At 43.5% G+C, this 24859-nt stretch overlaps 1 protein-coding gene and 1 long non-coding RNA gene across 2 annotated transcripts; one reads left to right on the plus strand and one right to left on the minus strand.

The window, feature by feature from the left end:
* Positions 1-649: 649 nt before the first annotated feature.
* LOC111949259 (uncharacterized) lies at positions 650-1040 on the plus strand. Its single transcript, XR_002875270.2, has 2 exons — positions 650-788; positions 871-1040. It is a non-coding gene; the product is annotated as an uncharacterized LOC111949259 (long non-coding RNA).
* A 10354-nt stretch (positions 1041-11394) lies between these two features.
* Positions 11395-12268, minus strand: LOC144987005 (uncharacterized). The gene is made up of 3 exons (XM_078935857.1): positions 11906-12268; positions 11632-11819; positions 11395-11553 (listed from the first exon to the last, which is right to left on the minus strand). The coding sequence occupies exons 1-3, from the start codon at positions 12135-12137 to the stop codon at positions 11530-11532; spliced, it is 444 nt and encodes a 147-aa protein (XP_078791983.1). The 5' UTR covers positions 12138-12268; the 3' UTR covers positions 11395-11529.
* Positions 12269-24859: the final 12591 nt, after the last annotated feature.

Genomic DNA, 24859 nt, shown 5'->3' on the forward strand with positions numbered 1-24859 from the left:
TTTGTTTACAGAGAGGTGAAGCAGCATGGCGTGTCCATTTGAAGATGATTTAGTGGATGAAGAAGCTCAGATAATACTTTTTCCACCATGAGAGGGTGATAAGATCACATATGGATGTTGGAAAAATAAACTTTTTACTTTGATCTAACTTTATTATTTGCTTCAGTTAAGATGAATATGTTTTTTGTTAGGTCACCTTAAAAATAACACTAAGTTTTCAGACAATTATTTTCCTTTCATTCAAATCAATTCAATTAAGTAGGTGTAACTTTGATGCTGCTGTTAGATCGGCACTGCAAGGGATTGTGGGATACCATTCCCTTTGCTTGTCTGGACGGATTTGGGTTTAAGTGTGGATTTTTGACCAAATGTGTTTAGTTGTTTAGCTGTTTTACTGTGTTTCGTTTATTTATTTTGTCGTACTATGCTTGCATCTCTGCACCATGAGTGAGAGGGAGGAAGAGGATGATGAGTTTATATAGCACCCGTAGTATATGATAAAGTACAGACAGTTTTAGATACATGGTGTATGGTTACATGGTTTAAATATGTTTTGTTTGATTAATTTTATTGTTATAAAAATGAGAATATCTACAGGCTCAAACTTAGACATATGAGATTAATTCATTAAGATGGTGTCATGGTGCCTCTGTCAGACTCCTCCCCCTCCAGCTTGGCTCCACTCTGCTCCTGATTATTCTCCAGCTGCCGTTACTCAACTCATCAACCTCTGCTGCTTAAAAGGAGACCCAACGCCAATAATCAGCGCCAGATCGTTGCCCATTATGGTGACTAGCCTGGTCTCGTCTAGCTCTAGTACATCTGGTTGAATTTCTAGTTCTAGCACTTAATCTTGTTTCCTTGTCCCAGGAATCCTGTCCAAGAGTGACGTCAGCACAGTCTCCAGCCTGCTGTCAGGAAGGATCAGAGAACTGCCGCGTCCGCACCTCCAGCCGTGCCACAGACTATCCATCTGGATCACCTCTCACCAACCCTCTTTGCCAGCCTCAAAGAAAATAATAAACCCTTCTTACCTGCCACGTCCCGGACCTCTTTCTGGGTTCCAGCATCTGGGTTCGCCCTGCCTTGAAATCATGACAGAACGATCTGGCCAAACCCCGGACCCAGCTGACCCGGAGGGACTCCGCTACGCGGTCAGCCAGCAAGGTATCGCGTTAGGGCGTCAAGCCGACGCCCTCTCTCAAGTTGCGTCCGCCCAGCAGGAACTGTTTCAGCGCCTGGATAGTTTAACGCAGACTTTAATGGATTTATCTGGTCGGGTAGCTAGCCCCGCTGCTACGGCTACACTTCCGGCTCCTAGTAACGCCGTCACTTCCGTTTCCTCTCCAAGTCCGGAAAACTTCCGGTTGCAACCTGAGCCATTCTTTGGCAACGTAGAGGCATGTGGTGGCTTCCTACTCCAGTGTCGTTTGTTATTCCAACAAGCTCCTAGTTATTATCAGTCCGACCTTAGCAAAATAACCTTGGTTGTTAATTCTCTTCGCAACAAAACCTTACAGTGGGCTCAGGCGTTCTTAGCAGTCAACCCTACTTCTCACCTCTCTTTTGAACATTTCATACGGGAGTTTCAGCTGGTTTTTGATCATCCTAAAAAGCAGGAAGAGGCCACACGTAAGCTGCTAACCCTGAAACAACGTAACCGGTCCGTCAGCGACCATGTCATAGATTTCAGGATCCTGGCAGTGGAGGCAGGATGGACCGATCCCGCGTTACGAGGAGTGTTCTATCAATCCCTGAATGATGACATAAAGGACCATCTATGTACGCAACCGGAGACGCACTCGTTTGAGGATCTGGTCACCGCTGCCCTGCGCTCAGACACCCGCCTAAAAGAGAGACGTCATGAACGGACTTCAAATCCCCGCAAAAGTCCCGTGCGTTCAGCCCAAGGTAATGCGCCGCACTCTTCACCTGCTCACACGTCTGAACATTCCAGCAGTCCTCCTGAGGAACCCATGCAGATCGGGCACTCCAAGCTCTCTTCCGAGGAGCGGCAGAGACGTCGAGCTGAAGGTGCGTGCTTCTATTGCGGTAAAACTGGACATCTTATCAATAAGTGTGCAGCACGTTTAAACTTTGCAGCCCCCCGCTAGACGACAGGCCGCGGGCGGGTGATAGATCCCCTGTTTCCAAGCACTTCCTCTATGTTCCTGTCAAGTTATGTCATGCATCCAAGATTGTTGAGTCCCAGGCCCTCATTGACTCTGGAGCTGAACAGAGTCTCATAGACCAAAGCCTTGTTTCTCGGCTGTCTCTGCCCACAGAAGAACTTCAAGTCCCGGTCAAAACCGCTGGTTTGGGTGGTCAGCATCTGTCTATCATCACTCACCGTACCAAACCCGTACTTCTCGTCACCTCCGGCAACCATCGTGAGTCCATCCAGTTTTTTGTTACCCACTCCCCTCAGAACCCAGTCGTATTGGGGTTTTCGTGGTTACAACGTCATAATCCTCAGTTTGATTGGAGTAATCACCGGCTTACTGATTGGAGCAAATTCTGCCTCGCTAACTGTATGCTCTCTGCCATTCCTTCAGTGGACGTCACCCCGGTGATTACTTCTGAGCAGATTGATCTTTCTAACGTCCCTGAATGTTACCACGATTTACGCACTGTCTTTAGCAAATCCAAAGCCAGTTCGCTTCCCCCCCACAGGCCGTATGACTGTACCATCAACTTACTGGAAGGCGCCCCCCTTCCTAAGGGTCGACTATTTAATCTTTCCGGGCCCGAAAAGGCCGCCATGGAAAGTTATATACAGGAGGCCCTCACCTCTGGTCACATTCGTCCCTCATCTTCCCCCGTCGGTGCCGGGTTTTTTTTCGTACAGAAGAAAGACAAATCTCTCAGGCCCTGTATCGACTATCGTGAACTTAATCAAATAACCATCAAAGACAAGTACTCTCTCCCTCTCATTAGTTCCGTTTTCGACTCCATCCAGGAGGCCCGCATCTTTTCCAAACTTGACTTGCGTAACGCTTATCATCTGGTCCGGATTAAGGAGGGGGACGAATGGAAAACCGCGTTTAGTACTCCCCTGGGTCATTTTGAGTATCTTGTCATGCCCTTCGGCCTTACTAACGCCCCCGCAGTTTTTCAGCGTCTTGTCAATGACGTTCTCCGCGACTTTATCAACCGTTTCGTGTTTGTCTATCTCGATGACATTCTCATCTACTCCAAAGACCCCAGTCAACACCCAGCTCATGTTCGTCAGGTTCTGCAAAGGCTCTTAGAGAATCAGCTATTCGTCAAGGCCGAGAAATGCCAGTTCCACTCATCCGTCATTCCATTTTTAGGGTATATTTTCGAGGCAGGCGGTATCCGTCCAGATCCAGCTAAGATTGAAGCAGTTTCCCAGTGGGAACCCCCCACCACACGCAGAAAACTACAGCAATTTCTCGGATTCGCAAACTTTTACCGTCGTTTCATTAGGAATTATAGTAGTATCGCCGCTCCACTCACCCAGCTCACATCTACCACCAGATCTTTTCAATGGAACACCATGGCCCAGCATGCTTTTGACACCCTCAAGAAACTTTTTGTGTCTGCTCCCATTCTAATACAACCTGATCCTACCAGGCAGTTTGTGGTAGAGGTCGACGCTTCGGACACTGGGGTTGGGGCGGTCCTGTCCCAGCGGGAGGAGAAAACCGGGAAGCTCAAACCCTGTGCTTTTTATTCTAAGAAACTCACCCCCACAGAAAGAAATTACGACGTGGGAAACCGAGAACTACTCGCTATCAAACTTGCTTTGGAGGAGTGGCGGCACTGGCTGGAGGGAGCGGCACAACCATTTATAGTCTGGACGGATCACAAGAATCTGGCATACCTCCGTACTGCTAAAAGATTAAACTCTCGTCAAGCCCGCTGGTGTTTGTTTTTTGACCGTTTTAATTTTTCCATTACCTACAGACCAGGCAGTCGCAACATAAAACCAGACGCCCTTTCCCGCAAATACAGCTCCTCCGACGATCCCGACTCCGCTACCAACATCATCCCCTCCACATACATAATTGGGGCACTCACCTGGGACATCGAGACTAAAGTCATTCAGGCTCAAGGTGAGGATACCGACCATCCTGATCCTCCTCCTGGTACCTTGTATGTGCCTCGATCTTTAAGGTCCGACACTATTACCTGGGCTCATGCGTCTCGCATCGCCTGTCATGGTGGTGTAGCCAGAACACTACACCTTCTCCGTCGACGCTTCTACTGGCCTTCCATGGCCAAGGACGTCAAAGAGTACGTGGCTGCCTGTCCGACCTGCGCCCGCTCAAAAACTTCCAACCGTCCTCCATCCGGTTTGCTCCATCCACTGTCCACTCCCAGCCGTCCTTGGTCCCACATAGCTGTCGACTTTGTCACTGGCCTTCCCGTCTCTCAGGGTAACACTGTAATCTTGACTGTCATTGATCGTTTCTCCAAGTTCGTGCATTTCATTCCCCTCCCTCAGTTGCCTACAGCCACAGAAACTGCTGACGCTCTGGTTCACAACGTGTTTCGCCATCACGGGCTGCCATTGGACATCGTCTCAGACCGCGGACCCCAGTTCGTGTCTCAGGTCTGGAAGGCCTTCTGCACAGCCTTGGGCGCCACCATCAGCCTTACTTCCGGATACCATCCCCAATCTAACGGGCAGGCTGAGCGTGTCAATCAGGAGCTCGAGGCCTCCCTGCGCTGCCTCGTTGACCGTAATTCTACGGACTGGTCAAGGTACTTAGTTTGGGCTGAATATGCGCATAATACTCACCCTTCCTCCGCCACAGGTCTGTCTCCGTTTGAGGCGGCCCTCGGGTACCCACCACCGCTGTTTCCCTCTCATGAACTAGACTTGGCAGTGCCCTCGGTTCAGGACCACCTCAAGAGATGCCAAGACATCTGGCATCTAACCAGGGCTGCTCTCCTCCGCACCAAGGAGAGCAACTGCCGGACAGCCAATCGTCGCAGGGTGGTGGGCCCTACCTACCAGCCAGGTCAGAGGGTCTGGTTGTCCTCACGGAACATACCCATTCATGCCACCTCTCGGAAGCTTGCTCCTCGTTTTATTGGTCCCTACACCATCGAGAAGGTCATCAGTCCCTCCTGTGTCCGGCTACGATTACCTGCGGCTCTCAAGATTCACCCTACGTTCCATGTGTCTCAGCTCAAGCCTGTTCAGGACAGCACGCTTTGCCCGCCTTCCGCGTCCCCACCGCCCGCCCGGCTCATTGATGGTGCGCCTGCCTATACGGTCAGCCGCATTCTGGACGTCCGACGCCGGGGTCGTGGCCACCAGTTTCTGGTGGATTGGGAGGGTTACGGTCCGGAGGAACGCTCTTGGGTCTCCCGTTCCCTCATCCTGGACCCTTCCCTGATCTCTGACTTCTATCGTGCCCACCCGGATCGGCGTCCGGGACCGCCTGGAGGCGGTCGTTGAGGGGGGGGTACTGTCATGGTGCCTCTGTCAGACTCCTCCCCCTCCAGCTTGGCTCCACTCTGCTCCTGATTATTCTCCAGCTGCCGTTACTCAACTCATCAACCTCTGCTGCTTAAAAGGAGACCCAACGCCAATAATCAGCGCCAGATCGTTGCCCATTATGGTGACTAGCCTGGTCTCGTCTAGCTCTAGTACATCTGGTTGAATTTCTAGTTCTAGCACTTAATCTTGTTTCCTTGTCCCAGGAATCCTGTCCAAGAGTGACGTCAGCACAGTCTCCAGCCTGCTGTCAGGAAGGATCAGAGAACTGCCGCGTCCGCACCTCCAGCCGTGCCACAGACTATCCATCTGGATCACCTCTCACCAACCCTCTTTGCCAGCCTCAAAGAAAATAATAAACCCTTCTTACCTGCCACGTCCCGGACCTCTTTCTGGGTTCCAGCATCTGGGTTCGCCCTGCCTTGAAATCATGACAGATGGAAAAAACATTTAATTGAATTGGAGTAATATGACATTTAGTTAGATAAATATGTACATTTGAGTGGTACAGTACAGTAAACCCTTGTTTTTCGCGGGGGTTACGTTCCAAAAAGAACCCCTTGATAGGCAAAATCCGTGAAGTAGAAACCTTTATTTATTTTTACAGTTATTATACAATTAAATACTCTATTATACATTGAAAAGAAAGAACAAACCATTTTACAGGCTCAAGCTTTTGTTTCACCAATAAAAGTACTTTAGAAATATTTTTTTCAACAACTATCTTCTGTACTGTCAAATAATAATTTTAATCAATGTGAACAGAAAGCTTCAAATTGGGGAGATTAGCCCCGCCCACCGCGACCCGAAGAATTGGATTAAAGGAGAGATAATTTAAAATGATTATGAAAAAAATACAAAGTACAGTCTGACAAATAGTGACTTGGGTGTATTTCACTGCTCTTCATACTGAGCCGCTGCATCCTGACTCCGCTCTGCAGTGTTTTCTTCTTTTGAAGCCCGCGGTGCAGCTGTGTTTGTTCGGGAGAAAAACAGTGATAGGCAGTTGTTGTCGCTCTTTTTTGATGTTCTACGTACGTGTACATATTAAACTGTTACATTCTTGACGCACAGGTAGAGAAGTAGCGGACTGACTTTTTAGCCAATCAGAATGCAGAACACAATGCACGATGCAAATCCATGAAGTAGCGAAACCGTGAAAAGTAAACCGTGTTATAGCAAGGGATCACTGTATTGAGTTTTATAGACGTAAGAAATTAGTTTGAATAAATTTAACTCAATTACTTGTTACCAATGGAATCATTGGATTACACTGATCACAATTTACAGGACATGGAATATGACATTGACCCAATCAACCATTTCTTCTCTGCCATCACAGATAATTGCAGTTATTACACTGAAGAGCATTATAACGTCAACATTAAATGTAAAGATAAGTTTTCACTTGTTCATTTCAATAGCAGGAGCATGTATGCAAATTTTGATAACATTAAGGAATACTTGTGCAATTTTTCACAACGATTTAGTGTGATAGCAATCTCAGAAACGTGGTTCAATGCAGAGAAGGGAGTTGAAAACTTTATTTTGGAGGGTTATGAAGTCAGATACTGTAACAGACTAAACAAAGGTGGTGGAGGAGTTGCTCTATATGTGGATAAAACTCTGCATTTCAGAGTAGTGAATAGCATGACAGCTGTTGTTGACAATATGCTTGAATGTTTAACAATCGAAATCGCTCAAGAAAATCAAAAAAATGTAGTTGTTAGTTGTATTTACAGAACACCAGGCTCAAATATGGATATGTTTACAGGCTGGATGGAGAAAATGTTTGTGGATAAAAATAAAGTAATTTTTGTATGTGGGGATTTTAACATTGACCTATTAAATCCTCATAAGATTAAAGCAGTTGAAGAATTTATTAACACCATGTACAGCATTTGCTTATTTCCAAGAATTACAAAACCAAGTAGGATAACTGCAAGTTGTGCAACATTAATTGATAACATATTCTCCAATGACACTGAAAATAAAACAGTTAATGGGTTGCTAATTAATGAAATCAGTGACCATCTTCCAGTTTTCACAGTATATGACAGTAGTTATGTCAACCACAAGTTGCATTTCTCAATGGGATACAGACGAATTAAAACAGAAACCTCCATCAATGCATTTAAAGCTGAGCTACTTGAGCATAATTGGGATGTGATTTATCAAAAAGAAACTGTTGATGAGCCTTATGATTATTTTTTGCGGATATTTGGTTCGATGTATGATAAACATTGTCCAGTTAAAAAGTTCAAGGAAAAAATTAAGTATTTCCATTGTCCATGGATTACAAAAGGACTGCAGAATGCATGTAAGAAAAAGAATACTCTTTATAAAAACTACTTAAAAAAGAGAACAAAAGAGGCCGAAATTAAATATAAGAAATACAAAAATAAGCTAACGCAGATCATAAGAACATGCAAGAAGGAATATTATGGAAAACTTTTAGAAAAAAAACAAAAGTAATATCAAAAAAACATGGGGCATACTTAATACTATTCTAAGAAAGGGTAACAAGGAAGACTCCTATCCAAAGTCCTTTATTAGTAAGTGAAGAAATAGATCAAAGGGAAGAGATTGCTAAAAGATTTAATGATTTCTTTGTAAACGTGGGACCTGAATTAGAAAAGCAAATCCCGGATCCAGGAACATTTGGAAAGGATGTGCAAATGTTAATTGACAGAAATCCCAGTAGCATGTTTCTTAACCCAGTAACTGAAAATGAAATATTAAAGACCGTGAGAGGAATGAAGGGTAAACTCTCTACTGATGTTAATGGCATTGATATGGCCTTGGTGAAAACAGTAATCAGTGGAATTCTGAAACCATTAGAATATATCTTAAATTTATCATTCCAAACAGGTTCATTTCCTAATCAAATGAAAATTGCAAAAGTTATACCATTGTACAAAACCGGGAACAAGCATCACTTCACAAACTATAGGCCAGTTTCTATGTTACCACAGTTATCAAAGATTTTGGAAAAAATGTTCATAACCCGATTAAACTCTTTCATCGAAAAGCACAAGATACTGGACGAAGGACAGTATGGATTCAGGTCAAATCGATCAACATCACTGGCCCTGATGAATGTAATAGAAAATATAACAAATGCTATTGATAATAAAAAACATGTAATCGGGGTATTTATTGACTTAAAAAAAGCTTTCGACACAATTAACCACTGTATATTAATTCATAAATTGGATCGGTATGGCATTAGGGGGTTAGTGCTAGACTGGATCAGAAGCTATTTGAGCAACAGAAAGCAGTTTGTAAAGCCTGAAGGTGCTTGTTCCCAATGTTTGGACATTGTTTGTGGTGTCCCTCAGGGGTCGGTTCTGGGACCAATATTGTTTATTTTATATATAAATGATTTATTTCAGGTTTCTAACAAATTACGGCTAGTTCTATTTGCTGATGATACTAATGTGTTTTGTGATGGGGATGATTTGCAGCAACTCATTGAAATTGTTAAGAAGGAGATGGAAAAACTGAAGCTGTGGTTTGATGTAAATAAGCTTTCACTAAATTTAAGTAAAACAAAAATGATGTTATTTGGTCACCATAAGGGTAAAAATATTAACATTGACATGCACATAAATGGGGTGAAACTTGAAAGAATTTAAGAAAATAAATTTCTTGGGGTCATAATTGATGACAAACTTACCTGGAAAGCACATATTAGCTACATACAAGCTAAACTATCCAGAAGTATTTCTGTTTTGAATAAAGCTAAACTGGTTCTGGACCACAAATCACTCCACATGTTATACTGTACATTAGTTTTACCATATTTTTCTTATTGTGTAGAGGTTTGGGGGAACAACTATAAAACAATGTTACATTTACTTTCAATACTTCAGAAGAGAGCAATACGAATCATACACAAAGTCAATTACCTTGAGCACACAAACAAATTATTCATAGAATCAAATTACTCAAATTTTACGATCTAGTAGAGTATTGTACCGCTCAAATAATATTCAAGGCCAAAAACAATTTATTACCGACGAATATCCAAAGGTTATTTATTACAAGGGAGGAAAAATACAATTTTAGGGAAAAAGATACATTTGTCATACATAAAGCACGTACAAATAAAAAGAGATTCTGTGTTTCAATTTGTGGAGTGAAGTTGTGGAACAGAACCAGTAAATGCTTGAAACAATGTCCAAACATAAAAGAATTTAAATATAGATACAGAAATATGATTATGGATAAATATGTACAAATACAAAAAAATACAGAATGTCAGCATTTATAAATCTGCATACTTTGCCAATACGTTTTGTTATTCATTTGTATGTTGTTTGGAAATGAAAATTACATGTATATATGTACATATACACTTGGGTAGGGCACTGGACTCTGATGGTGGGAAAGTAAGGGCTTAGGGTAAAGGGGGGTGAGAGTTTATAAGATTTTTCTTCTTCTCACTCCCTTTTGGACTGGTGTTTATATAATTTTGTTTTGTTTTGTTTTGTATAATTTACTTGTCCTTTTCTTGTTTTTGCAAGTTTTGTCTCGTTCTTGTCTTATTCTGTTATTTTACATTTGTTTCACTAGTCCAAAATAAAAAAGACTACTACTACTACTACTACAATTGAATAATTTAAGTTGGATAATGTATATGTATATATATATATATAAAGTCACAATGAAAACAAGATCAGAAACTCGTGCGTTTACTTGACTGTTCTTTTTCTCCAAGCAGAAACTCTTTCTTTTGCTGATTCAGCCATATTACTTTTTTGATGGCCTTATAATCTTCATACGCCGTCATTAAAATCCCAGACTCCATCTCACTGAAGTATAGCACTCTCTTTTTTTCTCCGAGCGTTTCTATGGTGAGTCCAAAAATCGGCGATCTGTTGAGAATGTCTTTATGTACTTGCTGTGCACGCCCATTAACCCACGGTTACCAAGTGGAGCGTAATTACGCCAACTCATGTCCGGTCTTTTGGAACCGACATACCCAGAGTAAGGCAAGGCAAGGCAAGGCAAGTTTATTTGTATAGCACAATTCGTACACAAAGTAATTCAAGGTGCTTCACAAAACAGAAAAATACATTACAATCACATTACATCATAGAAATAATATACATAAAATTTACTTTAAAAGAAAAGAAGAAAAAAAAAGATTTAAAAAGAAAGGAAGGAAAAAAAAGTGCAGATAGGACCTTTCAGTCATATACACGGCTAAACAGAAATGTTTTAAGTCTAGATTTGAACATGAACACAGAAGAGGCCTGTCTTACGCCTTCAGGGAGGCTGTTCCAGATTTTAGCTGCAGAATATTGAAACGCTGATTCCCCTTGTTTAGTTCTGACTCTGGGAATCAACAGGAGGCCGGCCCCTGAGGTCCTCAGAGTACGAGATGGTTCATATGGCACTAACATGTCAGAGATGTACTTTGGTGCTCGGCCATGGAGAGACTTGTACACTAGCAGAGCTGCTTTGAAGTCTATTCTTTGAGGTACAGGGAGCCAGTGCAGAGACCTGAGCACAGGACTAAGCAAGTTCAGGCAGATTTCAGCCAGAGTTCAGGCTTAAAGTCAGGGGAGTTTAAACATGCTTTCTGGAATACCTCTATGGTCACAAAGATGTAAACACATTTTAGCTTCAACTCAAAAAAGTGATTTCATCAAAATATTGTAAAAAGTAGAAATAGTATTGCAGCTGTTTGTAACCAAAACATTTTGGTCCTTTGAGGTAAAAGTGTTGTTCAAGTAAATCCATTTCCTGTTTTACTTTGTCCTCCAGTGTTTTCCAGTCTCAGTCTCATTCACACTGATGGATCCACTGATGAACACTTCCAGCCACCAGAGGCTGTGTGGGTTCAGGGTCTGTTAAAGGTTCTTGTTCTGTCCATAGACGTTCATATGACACCACCTGTTGTCTCTCCAGCAGCAGATTCAAACTCAGAATCATGATTACAATGTTTTCATGTCTCTGTGGACAAACGCCTCCATGTGGCTGCAGCTTCAGAAAGTCTCTTCAATCCTTGAAGACGAGCAAAGCAGCTTTGGAGAGATGGGATGTCTTCAGACCAGAGGAGGTTTCTGACCCTACATGAAGAAAACAAAGGATGTTAGAAACTGAAGATTCCTGCAGAAAGATGAGAGATCAGAGAATTCAGGACTCACTTCTGGTTGTTTCCTCTGACAGACACAAACACAAACAGCAGAGAGGATCACTGAGGGAAAAAGTCCAAGAAGGATCCAGAGAGCCGGTGTGGAGCCACTGATCCAGATCCGGTCTCCTCCTGGATCTGGAGTGGAGATGATGTCAACCTGGGATGTTTCCATGGTTGGAGCTCTGACTCCGTTTGGCTCTGAAACAAAGAGATGACATCATTTCCTGCCTGCTGTTCAGGACAAATGTTCTTCATGTGAGGGAGAACCTGCAGAGCAAACTCACCAACAACCAGCTGAACCGTCTCCCTGAAGTTCTTCCCAGGAATGAAGCAGCTGTACTTCCCCTCATCCTGGAGCGACACGTTCCTGATCTTTAACGTCACGTCTCCTCGTTTTAGTCCGTCTTGGTCCAGAGACACTCTCTGGATAAACGACTCTATCATGACTTTGGTCATGATCGTCCTGCTCCAGTACAGATACACAAAAGGGACGCGGCCCTGTGGATCAGGCTTCATGTCCACTTTGGTCCACTCCACGATGTGATCCTGCAGATCCTCCTGAGAGTCCAAGCGGCACGGCAGGATGACATCATCACCAGGAGCAGCAATGATTGGTTCACCTGGAAACAAAGAAAACAGGAAGAAACTTTTCTAAATCTGAGTCTTTACCTCCAAGTGAAAATGTCTTCTCAATGTTTGATTTCTGCTTCTAAAAGATCCAAAGTATTTCTGTCCACATAGATATCAGACCGTGTTACTACAGTGGCGTTGTGCCAAACAATAATCATATTACAACATACAGTGCACAAACAGGAGGAGTCATACAAGATCTTTTCTTCTACTCATTCATTTTTCAAGAACTTTGTGTTATTTGTCTCGTTTTAACTCATGTGCTTGAAATCCAAAAAATGGAACCATAATGTTTTGTTGTAAAAGTAGAAAAGACAAAGTTTGGACCAAAAATAACTTTCAGGCTGAATCGAAAGCTAAAAAGAAAAGAACAAATGAAAGTATAAAAAGAATCTTCGACCTCCAACATAAAAAAACTAAAAGGCATATGGGTTTCTGGCTTCTGTCCAGGCAAGCAGGGAATTAACTCTGAATTATTGTTGAGGGTGAATCTCCTGAACCATGACTGATATAGATATACATATATACACACACACACACACATATATATATATATATATATATATATGTATATATATATATATTACACACACACAAAAAACGACCCATTTAACCCTCCGCGGGTGGTTTCTCCTCCAAGCTGGGGTCCTCTACCAGAGGCCTGGGAGCTTGAGGGTCCTGCAGTATCTTAGCTGTTCCTAGCACTGTGCTTTTCTGGACTGAGAGGTCTGAGGTCTTTCCAGGTATCTGTTGTAGCCACTCCTCCAGCTTGGGGGTTACTGCCCCCAGTGCTCCAATTACCACAGGCACCACTGTCACCTTCACTTTCCAGGCTTTCTCCAGTTCTTCTCTGAGTCCCTGGTATTTCTCCAGTTTCTCATGTTCCTTCTTCCTGATGTTCCCATCACTTGGCACTGCCACATCCACTACAACAGCTTTCCTCTGTTCTTTATCCACCACTACAATGTCTGGTTGGTTCTCCATTACCATCCTATCAGTCTGGATCTGGAAGTCCCACAGGATCTTTGCCCTCTCATTCTCTACCACCTTCAGAGGTGTTTACCATTTTGACCTTGGGGTTTCCAGTTCATATTCTGCACACATGTTCCTGTATATTATTCCAGCCACTTGATTGTGGCGCTCCATGTATGCTTTACCTGTCAGCATCTTATATATATATATATATATATATATATATATATATATATATATATATATATTGAAGCTGTTGGTTTTATAAACAGTAAAAAAAAATTCCAAAATTCTCAGTAATCTTTCAAATATGGACCGACCTTCGTCTCAGTCTTGTGCCCTGACATCTCTTCCTTGTTTGAGACTTGGGTAACCAGTCATGGGACTCCTTCCAGTTGTTGCCATGGATACCCAAAACAGAAAACACGTCACAGCACAGCAGGGATTCCCTCCATTCAAGATATAGAGCAGATGATGTCATTTGTGCCATTGAAGACTTTCAAGACGTTTTGATTTACAGACAAAAATGTGCAAATATTTTAGGCCGGGGTGAAAAAATACTGTAAACAAAGGCTTTGAAAAATAGAACCAATTATTGTTTTTTTTTAAATTAATTTACAAAATAGAAAGTGAGCAAACAAAACCAAAACTAAATGACATGAATATTGAGTTTCCTCCTTTTTCTAATGTTTTCCAACCTTTAACCCTTGAATGAACTGTTATTTATCAGTGAGACCAGAAAAATGTAGGAGTAATATTGCTTTAACTTTAATTGGTGACACATTGAACGTTTTTATACAAAAATCGTTTTCTATCGTTTAGTTGTTTCAGATTCTCTTAATGCAGAATCGGTGCTTCTGCGTTTTGTTCTCCTGACGGCCTGCAGAACCAGACAAGACCCAACAAGGTTCTACTGGAGCGCTATAAGTCCAGACCCACAGAGAATGACGGTACCAACTGTTGGACCTGAAATGTCAAGCAGGACCGGCTTACCTGGACACTGATGTGATGAAGGAACTAGAAATGGGAATTTGGCTCTTTTGGATCCTGAACGGCTCTTGGTTTAGGATTTCTGTGTGTTAAAAAGCCATTCATGTGTTTTCACAAAAAGACTAAAAATGTCCCATTTTGTGTATTTATTGGTACAAAACATTCTTTTAACACCTTAATCAAGCTTTTTGTTGAACAAATCAGCTAAAATAATTCTACAGAATAGAGCTGGTTTTCTAACACATCTATAGTTTTCTAATTCTGTGCATTTATTCTGCATTTATTTATATTTCTGTCAAACATCTTATTACACAAATTTAAAAAAGGACAAACAAAACTTCAACCAACCAAATTCAACCAAACAGCATGAATGTCCTCAGTGCAGGTTGAGATCTTTAAACGTCAGCTGCTTCACCTGGGATGGACTGATCCGGTTCTTCCCTCTTCTTCATCTTGGATGGACTGATCCGGTTCTTCCCTCTTCTTCATCTGGGATGGACTGAGCCGGTTCTTCCCTCTTCTTCATCTTGGATGGACTGATCCGGTTCTTCCCTCTTCTTCATCTTGGATGGACTGATCCGGTTCTTCCCTCTTCTTCATCTGGGATGGACTGATCCGGTTCTTCCCTCTTCTTCATCTTGGATGGACTGATCCGGTTCTTCCCTCTTCTTCATCTGGGATGGACTGATCCGGTTCTTCCCTCTTCTTCATCTTGGATGGACTGATCCGGTTCTTCCCTCTTCTTCATCTTGGATGGACTGATCCGGTTCTTCCCTCTTCTTCATCTGGGATGGACTGATCCGGTTCTTCCCTCTTCTTTATCTTGGATGGACTGATCCGGTTCTTCCCTCTTCTTCATCTGGGATGGACTGATCCGGTTCTTCCCTCTTCTTCATCTTGGATGGACTGATCCGGTTCTTCCCTCTTCTTCATCTTGGATGGACTGATCCGGTTCTTCCCTCTTCTTCATCTCAGATGGACTGATCCGGTTCTTCCCTCTTCTTCATCTGGGATGGACTGATCCGGTTCTTCCCTCTTCTTCATCTGGGATGGACTGATCCGGTTCTTCCCTCTTCTTCATCTGGGATGGACTGATCCGGTTCTTCCCTCTTCTTCATCTGGGATGGACTGATCCGGTTCTTCCCTCTTCTTCATCTTGGATGGACTGATCCGGTTCTTCCCTCTTCTTCATCTTGGATGGACTGATCCGGTTCTTCCCTCTTCTTCATCTGGGATGGACTGATCCGGTTCTTCCCTCTTCTTCATCTGGGATGGACTGATCCGGTTCTTCCCTCTTCTTCATCTGGGATGGACTGATCCGGTTCTTCCCTCTTCTTCATCTGGGATGGACTGATCCGGTTCTTCCCTCTTCTTCATCTGGGATGGACTGATCCGGTTCTTCCCTCTTCTTCATCTTGGATGGACTGATCCGGTTCTTCCCTCTTCTTCATCTGGGATGGACTGATCCGGTTCTTCCCTCTTCTTCATCTGGGATGGACTGATCCGGTTCTTCCCTCTTCTTCATCTGGGATGGACTGATCCGGTTCTTCCCTCTTCTTCATCTGGGATGGACTGATCCGGTTCTTCCCTCTTCTTCATCTCAGATGGACTGATCCGGTTCTTCCCTCTTCTTCATCTGGGATGGACTGATCCGGTTCTTCCCTCTTCTTCATCTTGGATGGACTGATCCGGTTCTTCCCTCTTCTTCTTCTCGGATGGACTGATCCGGTTCTTCCCTCTTCTTCATCTGGGATGGACTGATCCGGTTCTTCCCTCTTCTTCATCTGGGATGGACTGATCCGGTTCTTCCCTCTTCTTCATCTGGGATGGACTGATCCGGTTCTTCCCTCTTCTTCATCTGGGATGGACTGATCCGGTTCTTCCCTCTTCTTCATCTTGGATGGACTGATCCGATTCTTCCCTCTTCTTCATCTGGGATGGACTGATCCGGTTCTTCCCTCTTCTTCATCTTGGATGGACTGATCCGGTTCTTCCCTCTTCTTCATCTGGGATGGACTGATCCGGTTCTTCCCTCTTCTTTATCTTGGATGGACTGATCCGGTTCTTCCCTCTTCTTCATCTGGGATGGACTGATCCGGTTCTTCCCTCTTCTTCATCTTGGATGGACTGATCCGGTTCTTCCCTCTTCTTCATCTGGGATGGACTGATCCGGTTCTTCCCTCTTCTTCATCTTGGATGGACTGATCCGGTTCTTCCCTCTTCTTCATCTGGGATGGACTGATCCGGTTCTTCCCTCTTCTTCATCTGGGATGGACTGATCCGGTTCTTCCCTCTTCTTCATCTGGGATGGACTGATCCGGTTCTTCCCTCTTCTTCATCTGGGATGGACTGATCCGGTTCTTCCCTCTTCTTCATCTTGGATGGACTGATCCGGTTCTTCCCTCTTCTTCATCTGGGATGGACTGATCCGGTTCTTCCCTCTTCTTCATCTTGGATGGACTGATCCGGTTCTTCCCTCTTCTTCATCTGGGATGGACTGATCCGGTTCTTCCCTCTTCTTCATCTTGGATGGACTGATCCGGTTCTTCCCTCTTCTTCATCTGGGATGGACTGATCCGGTTCTTCCCTCTTCTTCATCTTGGATGGACTGATCCGGTTCTTCCCTCTTCTTCATCTGGGATGGACTGATCCGGTTCTTCCCTCTTCTTCATCTTGGATGGACTGATCCGGTTCTTCCCTCTTCTTCATCTTGGATGGACTGATCCGGTTCTTCCCTCTTCTTCATCTTGGATGGACTGATCCGGTTCTTCCCTCTTCTTCATCTGGGATGGACTGATCCGGTTCTTCCCTCTTCTTCATCTGGGATGGACTGATCCGGTTCTTCCCTCTTCTTCATCTTGGATGGACTGATCCGGTTCTTCCCTCTTCTTCATCTGGGATGGACTGATCCGGTTCTTCCCTCTTCTTCATCTGGGATGGACTGATCCGGTTCTTCCCTCTTCTTCATCTTGGATGGACTGATCCGGTTCTTCCCTCTGCCTTGTTTTTGAGGAGATTCTCTCTGATGGAACAGATGTTTCCACTAAAACACAGCCTCCTCTCCATCATCTTCATCAGGCGTGGAAAGACTGAAGCAAACCCAACTAAACTCTGCCTTTCAGGACCTGCTGGTGTAGAACCAAAATGCAGGAGTCCGGGTTTGGTGACAGAAACATTGAAGAAATCAACCAGAACCTGAGGAAAACCCACAGAGAACCACAGAGAAGAACAGATGACCTGACAATGACAAACTGAACATCGGAGACTGAGGAGAAAACAAGACTGATGTGAATGATTTGAAACCTGAACCTGGTGTGACGGACAAAGAGAAACCAGGATAGAGAAAATGTTTATATAATAAACTAAAGGACTTGATCATTACACTGCCTTAAGCAGAAGAAGAAGTGAAGGAAGAGGAAGCAGAGGAAGCAGAGGAACTGGTTCTTCAGGTCTCAGGTTAACTTTCTGAACATGACATCACTAGAAGGAACAGGACAGAAGATCAGCGTTTCTGCAGGTTTATTTCTGCCTCAGACAGATGCATCATGGGACATAATCAGATCATTGTGGGTTTGTGCTTCATAAAGATCCTGTTAGTAATGCAAAAATCTGTCCAAACATAAAATCAAGCATTAACAACATTTTAGATGCATATAAATGTGAAAAACATGTTTATGTCAACAATAAATTCATATTTCTTTGTTTGGTCACTTGTGTGAAGGACATTTCTGCATCTTTATAATTATTTAGAACTGTCTATAACACATTATTGTTTCATATTCTTACTTTATTTTATCACTGAGAATGTTTGGTTGTCTGTGATCTGTGTCATAAAACCTATTTATTTCTGAAATGTCTCTTTTAAAAAAAAGAAAGTCTTGGACATGTTGACACTGATCGAACATAACACATTAAATTGAAAAAAAAGTTTTTTCAAAGAATTTTTCAGTGGAGTGGACCAAGTGGAGTGGACCAAACTGGACATCAAGCCTGATCCACAGGGCCGCGTCCCTTTTGTATGTCTCTACTGGAGTAGGATCATAACTGAACACATGAAGGAGTCGTTGATCCCGAGAGTGTCTGATCTGGATCAGTCGCTCCAGACCGGCTCTCTGGATCCTTCTTGGACTTTTTCCCTCAGTGATCCTCTCTGCTGTTTGTGTTTGTGTCTGTCAGAGGAAACAACCAGAAGTGAGTCCTGAATTCTCTGATCTCTCATCTTTCTGCAGGAATCTTCAGTTTCTAAAATCCTTTGTTTTCTTCATGTAGGGTCAGGAACTTATGGAAACCTTTAACAGACCCTGAACCCACACAGCCTCTGGTGGCTGGAAGTGTTCATCAGTGGATCCATCAGTGTGAATGAGACTGAGACTGGAAAACACTGGAGAACAAAGTAAAACAGGAAATGGATTTACTTGAACAACACTTTTACCTCAAAGGACCAAAATGTTTTGGTTCCAAACAGCTGCAATACTATTTCTACTTTGTGCAATATTTTGATCAAATGACTTTTTGAGTTGAAGCTAAAATGTGTTAAAAAGCTTTTTGACCTGCTGTTTGTGAATGAAATCAGATTTCAGAAATAAGAAGGTCTAAATGAATGGAATGTATTTCCTGTGTGGATTAGAACTGTACACGGTGAAATGTGAGCACAGCTGATGGGGTTGACTTTGACTGGGGACATTGTCTGGTGGTGGAAGGAGAACTTAGAGGATCTCCTCAATCCCACTGACACGCCTTCTTTGGAGGGAGCAGAGAATGAGGACTTTGGGGGGAGGCTGTCCATCACCCCAGCTGAGTGTGAGATTGACAGGTGGATCAGAGCGGCGTCTGAGGTTATGTGGTCGCTGTATCGGTCCGTCGTGGTGAAGAGAGAACTGAGCCAGAAAACAAAGCTCTGAATTTACCGGTTGATCTTTGTTCAACACTCTCCAATGGTCATGACCCAAAGAAAGATGTCCTGAATACAAGTGTCTGAAATTGCTGCTAACCCGGTCCGGGATAAGTGGAGGAAGATGGATGGATGGATGGATGGATGGATGGATGGATGGATGGATGGATGGATGGATGGATGGATGATGGATGGATGGATGGATGGATGGATGGTGTGAGAAATTTAATATTTATACAATGTTTAAAAGTGAGCAGACAATTATAAGAATTGTATTCTTCAATTCTGCTCCTTCCCAATCGTGGAAAAGTTCAATAATGTACAATAAACATGTAAACATATGTTTGCGTTTTTGTTTGTGTTGAGTTGACGTTGTAGTTTCTGATGACACAGTTGTTCAGGAGAACATGGAGAATTGAGCCTTCATGTCCTAAACGTTGCTGATGGAAATCCTAGACTTTCATTCTCTGTTCTCTCCTATTGTTTTCATGCCATCATGTTCTTTCTGTCACCAATCAATCCATCCCATAATATCCCCATTGAAAAGAAATAGATGGAAACAAACATCTGTGGAGTTTTTCTGTCCAAACTGGGACTTTGGTTGTCATTTTAGAGCCAATCACATGGATGGGTTGATGTCCATCAGAGAAAAACTGCAACTGAGAGAAATGCTGCGTTCAAGTGCTGCTGGAATGATGGGAAAAATGACTGTCCCACTCTGAAAACACACAGGAAGGTCAGAAAAACAACCCATCTTCCAGCAGCACATGAATGCAGAAGAACTTTCTGCCCCTAAACAAAGGGATTTGTGTGTGTAGTGCGCCATGGGGAGACACCAGAATTACAGGAAAATCCAACATGGATGAGGATTAGCAATCTCATTGATTCCAGTTTGGTGGACCAGATTCAAGAATTGAACAGGCTGCATTTGGGCTGGAGTCCCCCCCCCCCCCCTACTATAAACAGGTAAATGAGAACTCTCCAAACCAGGAGAAATATGTCATTTTTCTGTAACTTTAGTTCTAAACTGAGTTTCTAGAAAATGACACGTCTCTTTAAATTGAAATGATTCTGTATTTTTAATGTATTTAGTATTTTATGAGACAAACATTGATGATGCACTTTATACATTCATGTGAATCTACTGTTTTACAAACTGTAATGACCAAAGTAATGGAGTAGACGGTCCCTGTAGTTACTTCCTGTGATTGTTAGTCAGAACAGAAAGAGTCTTTAACAGCAAAGAAGAAGGTTTTCTGCTCAGATGCTGGTTGGATGGTTGATCACAGGACAGAAACTCAGCAGATCACCTTCACCGCCTGAAGAAAGAGGATCAGAGGAGAGGCGGCTTAGAAAGAAACTTCTCTTCTGTTTGTGGCAAAAGCTGAAAATTCTACAAATGTGAAAAGAATTTCAATGGAGTTGAAGTTCAGTGGCGATTTCTTTAACACTGCAATGTAACAAAATGAATGGTCAAATATGTACTATTGTATTGTATTGTATTAACATTTTATTGACTAAAAATGCGTTAGAAAAGGTTCATCTCAAAGACGAGTTCGTTCAGAATCAGTTACATACAGCAGGTCGGTATCGTGTTATTTAAACTGAGGGAAGCAAATAGGGGTCCAGTGTTTGCTTGTTAGGGCGCTTTATTCAAACATTCCTTAGACAGCCTTCCACATGTGTCTCTCGGTCTAGCCACACTTCCCTGCTGCCCCCCACACCGCTGTGACGTCATAACAATGCGACCCTGTAGTTCTGTAACAGAATTATGTTTAACCAATGGCATAACACCACATCTCCCCTTTTTGAAATAGAACAAACAATCATTAGACTATCATTGTTTAAAAAACCTCAAAAGGAACTCTGCATTAAGGTAGAAGAGTGTTTTTATAGAAAGTAGTTATTAAAAAAAACACAACTACAAAACATTCTTTTTCTCCAACATCCCTGAAAATGTTTCATATTCAAACAATCTATAAGTCCAGTCTGGTTGGCTTTATAACAGCTCCCCCAGACCTGGTTCTGGGGGTAGATGTCAAATCAGATGAGTTCTGGATCAGCGACTCTGGTGGTTGTTGTTCTGGAGCACAACTGAAACCAGTTGCTCTGTGTCGCTCTGGCTCTGTTCGGGTAAAGTCTTCATGGCAACAAGGTGACGTTGATTTCTCCTTACTGTCCCATGAGGTCCTTCAACCATGTATGAGTGAGGGGTTGTGTGTCTGCTCACCACAGCTCCGCTTGATCCTAGATCTGGTATCCACACTTCTCGTCCTGGAACAAGTTGGTGAAGGTTCCGTGCTCGATGGCGCTGATTAAACACCTGTGCATCTTTCATCCTCTTCTTGTTCTCCTTATGTGAAACAGCCTCCATGTCGGGAAGGGCAGGTTGTAGAAGAGCTGGAAATGTCGGCACTGTGGTGCGAAGCCTCCTCCCCATGAGAAGCTGAGCAGGGCTGTATCCGTTCAGTGGAGTAGCTCTGTATGCCAGCAGTGCAAGATAGGGATCAGCAGCTTTCTTCAGGAGTTCTTTTATGGTCTTGACTGCTCTCTCAGCCTCACCATTACTCTGAGGGTGTTTGGGACTGCTGGTGATGTAATGGAATCCATACGATTGTGCAAACTCTGCAAAAACAGCTCCAGAGAATTGAGGCCCGTTGTCTGTCACCAGCTGCTCTGGAATGCCGTGGCGTGCAAAGATAGATTTTAAGTGGTGAATTACGTTTGCAGACTTTGTGGTTGAAAGCAAAGCGATTTCCACAAATCTGGATGCATAATCCACTACTAGCAGGTAAGTTTTAGCTCCCAGCACGAACAAATCTGCTCCCAGTTTTTGTCACGGTCTTCCTGGGGACTGGGTTGGCAACAACGGTTCTGCAGGATTATGCCTCTCTTTACTGCAGATCCGGCAGTAGAGAACTAACTCATTTATCTGTTGGCTTAATCCAGGCCACCACACCGACTGCTGTGCACGTTTCACGACTCCTTGATGACCTTAATGCAGTGCTGTGAGCATCCCAATTTTCAGTGAAGAAGGGATAACAAGCCTGTCTCCCTTGAGCAGCAGTCCATCATGTACTGAGAGTGATGCCCGTTCCGCCCAGTAGGGTCTGATTGCTGGTTCACCGTTGTAGTGAGTCGGCCATCCTTGCTCACAGAGTTGCATCACACGTGCACACACACTGTCCTGTTGCAGCTCTTGTTTCAGGTGATCCAAATAGAAGGTGCTTGCTGGTAGGTTCTCCATTATCCTGTCCACATATATATTTGTGTCCTCCAGCAACTCCTTGTCATCCGGTGTTTCATTATTCAACAGGGGAGCACGTGATAGCATGTCTGCCGTCCACAAGCTTTTTCCTGGCACATGCGATATGGAGTAGGAATAACGCATAAGGCGCATTTTAAACCGTTGAATGCGTGGAGGAAGGGCATCCAGTTGCTGGACCCTAACAAACTCAGGAGAGGTTTGTGGTCAGTCTCCATCTGGAAGTGCTTGCCTATCAGGATGTTTCTGAACCTTTCACAAGCCCAAGTGAGTGCTGAGGCTTCTTTTTCTATTTGTGCGTATCTCTGCTCTGTTGGCGTGAGAAAGCGTGAGATATAAGCCACAGAACACCAATCGCTGCCCCATTTTTGGAGTAGGACGCTCCCTAGTCCATACGACGATGCATCTGCTGAGACTTTACTGTCCCGATTTGGATCATACACGGCCAACACTGGAGGTGAGGCCAAAGAGTCTTTTAAATCTTGAAATGCTTGAGCCTGGTCAATCCCCCACACCCAGTGGTTCTTTTTAGAAAGAAGATCTCTCAGAGGTTTGTCTCTTTCTGCCAGCTGAGGGATGAACTTTCCAAGCTGATTAACTGTTCCTAGAAAACTCCTCAGTTCAGAAACATTTGTTGGTTCTCTCATTTTCTCATCAGGACTAATGCCATTGGCTGAGATGACATGTCCTAAGAAGATCACTTCCTGCTTTGACAGCTCACATTTTTCCACATTCAGTGAAATGCCTGCCTCCTGCAGCCTTTTAAGCACAACGTGTAGGCGAGTGTCATGTTCTTCCTGTGTTCTGCCCCAAACCAACACATCGTCCATGTGACAAACCACACCTTCCAGACTGTTTATGACTTCTGACATTCTGTTCTGGAAATGTGCAGGAGCAGAAGCAATGCCAAAAGGGTAACCGCCTAAAATAGTAACGGCCAAAAGGTGTAATAAAGGTGTTGTACTTGGCTGACCCTTCTGTGAGGGGAATTTGCCAAAATCCCATATTAGCATCCAGTTTGCTGAAAATTCTGGCTCCAGCCAATTTGCCTAATGTCTCTTCCACTGATGGCAGGATGTATTTTTCTCGACACACAGAAAGGTTGAGGTGTGTGAGATCAACACAAATGTGCACCTTGTCTGTTTTCTTTTTGGGTACCACCACCATGCCAGAACACCAGTCTGTTGGCTCCTCTATTTTGCTTATCACACCTAAGTCTTCCATGTGGGACAGTTCCTGCTTCACTTTGTCCATGAGCGGCAATGGAACTCTCCGAGGTGTCTTTAATGAGAAAGGCTGAGCATCTGGCCTTAACTTGATGTTGTATGGCTGCTTCACTTCACCAAGACCGCTGCACAGTTTTGGGTAGCTGACTTTTAGTGTTTCGATGCTGAGCGTGTCTATTCCAGTAACTAACTCCAACTTGTGGATATCAGGTCTTCCCAGCAATGCTGTGTGCAGGTGTTTCAGGATGTACACATCCTCTCTTGCTTCTTTAGCTCCTTTCCTTAGTCTCATCTCTGTGAACCGAGGACTTCCAACGGCTTAAACAGAGGCTTGGTTGGTTTTTGAAGAGTGGGTAGGCGACTGTCTCTGAAGATTTCTTTGAACCCATGAAGTGGCAAAACTGTGACATCAGCTCCTGTGTCTATTTTGAATGACACGCTTCTGTTGTTTATGAGGATGTTTACCATCCACGTCTCTCCATTGTTGGTAACACTGCCAAGGAATAAGACATTGAAATCTTCCTCCACTTCATTCAAAGTCTTTCTATTTTTATACACTCTCATGTAATGTCCCTTTTTTCCACATGCATGACATACTGTTTCATTAGCTGGACACTCACGTTTTGGATGTGGTGATGAACTGCTGCACTTATGACACTGTGCATTTGGTTTACTGTGTTGAGGCCTCCACGATTTGCTCTGTTTGACGTCTGGATGTGATTTGGTTTTAAACTTTCTGCTGCTTTTGTGCACCCTGTCAACACATTTAGCATCTCCTGGCTGTGTCCTGGTGTCACCTTGCAGTGAAGATTGCTGCCTTTTCACTTCCTCGCTCTGTCGTGCCATGTTAATCGCTTTATCCAGCGTAAGATCCGGGTCTAGCTGCATGCGTTCAGACAGGCGTTTATCTGACAAACCGACCACCAGTCGATCACGTATGAGCTCATCATGAAGTGTCCCATAGCCACAGTGTTCTGCTAATGCATACAGTGCAGTAACAGATGCATCCACAGTCTCATTTTCTTCTTGCTTTCTCTTGTTGAATTTTGCACATTCGTAGATAACGTTTTTCTTCACTATGAAAAATGCTTGGAAGCCATCTCTCCCCCCTTGATACGTCCCTCGTCAGTCTGCAGGTAACACTACAAGTCTTACGTCAAAATACCAGTATCAAATGGTGAGTCCTTCATTCAATTCAATTCAATTCAATTTTATTTGTATAGCCCAAAATCACAACAACAGTCGTCTCGATGGGCTTCAAAGT

This window comes from Oryzias latipes, chromosome 18 (genome assembly GCF_053564925.1).
Source record: "Oryzias latipes strain Hd-rR chromosome 18, Olatipes_Hd-rR_3.1".
Classification (NCBI taxonomy): Eukaryota; Metazoa; Chordata; class Actinopteri; order Beloniformes; family Adrianichthyidae; genus Oryzias; species Oryzias latipes.

Bases quoted from the DNA above. Each gene is read 5' to 3' on its own strand.
- LOC144987005 (XM_078935857.1), bottom strand. From the start codon at position 12,137: ATGAAGCCTGATCCACAGGGCCGCGTCCCTTTTGTGTATCTGTACTGG. The intron at 11,820-11,905 runs GTGAGTTTGCTC...TCTTTGTTTCAG, and splicing joins GACGGTTCAGCTGGTTGTTG to AGCCAAACGGAGTCAGAGCT. The intron at 11,554-11,631 runs GTGAGTCCTGAA...TTCTTCATGTAG, and splicing joins GTCAGAGGAAACAACCAGAA to GGTCAGAAACCTCCTCTGGT.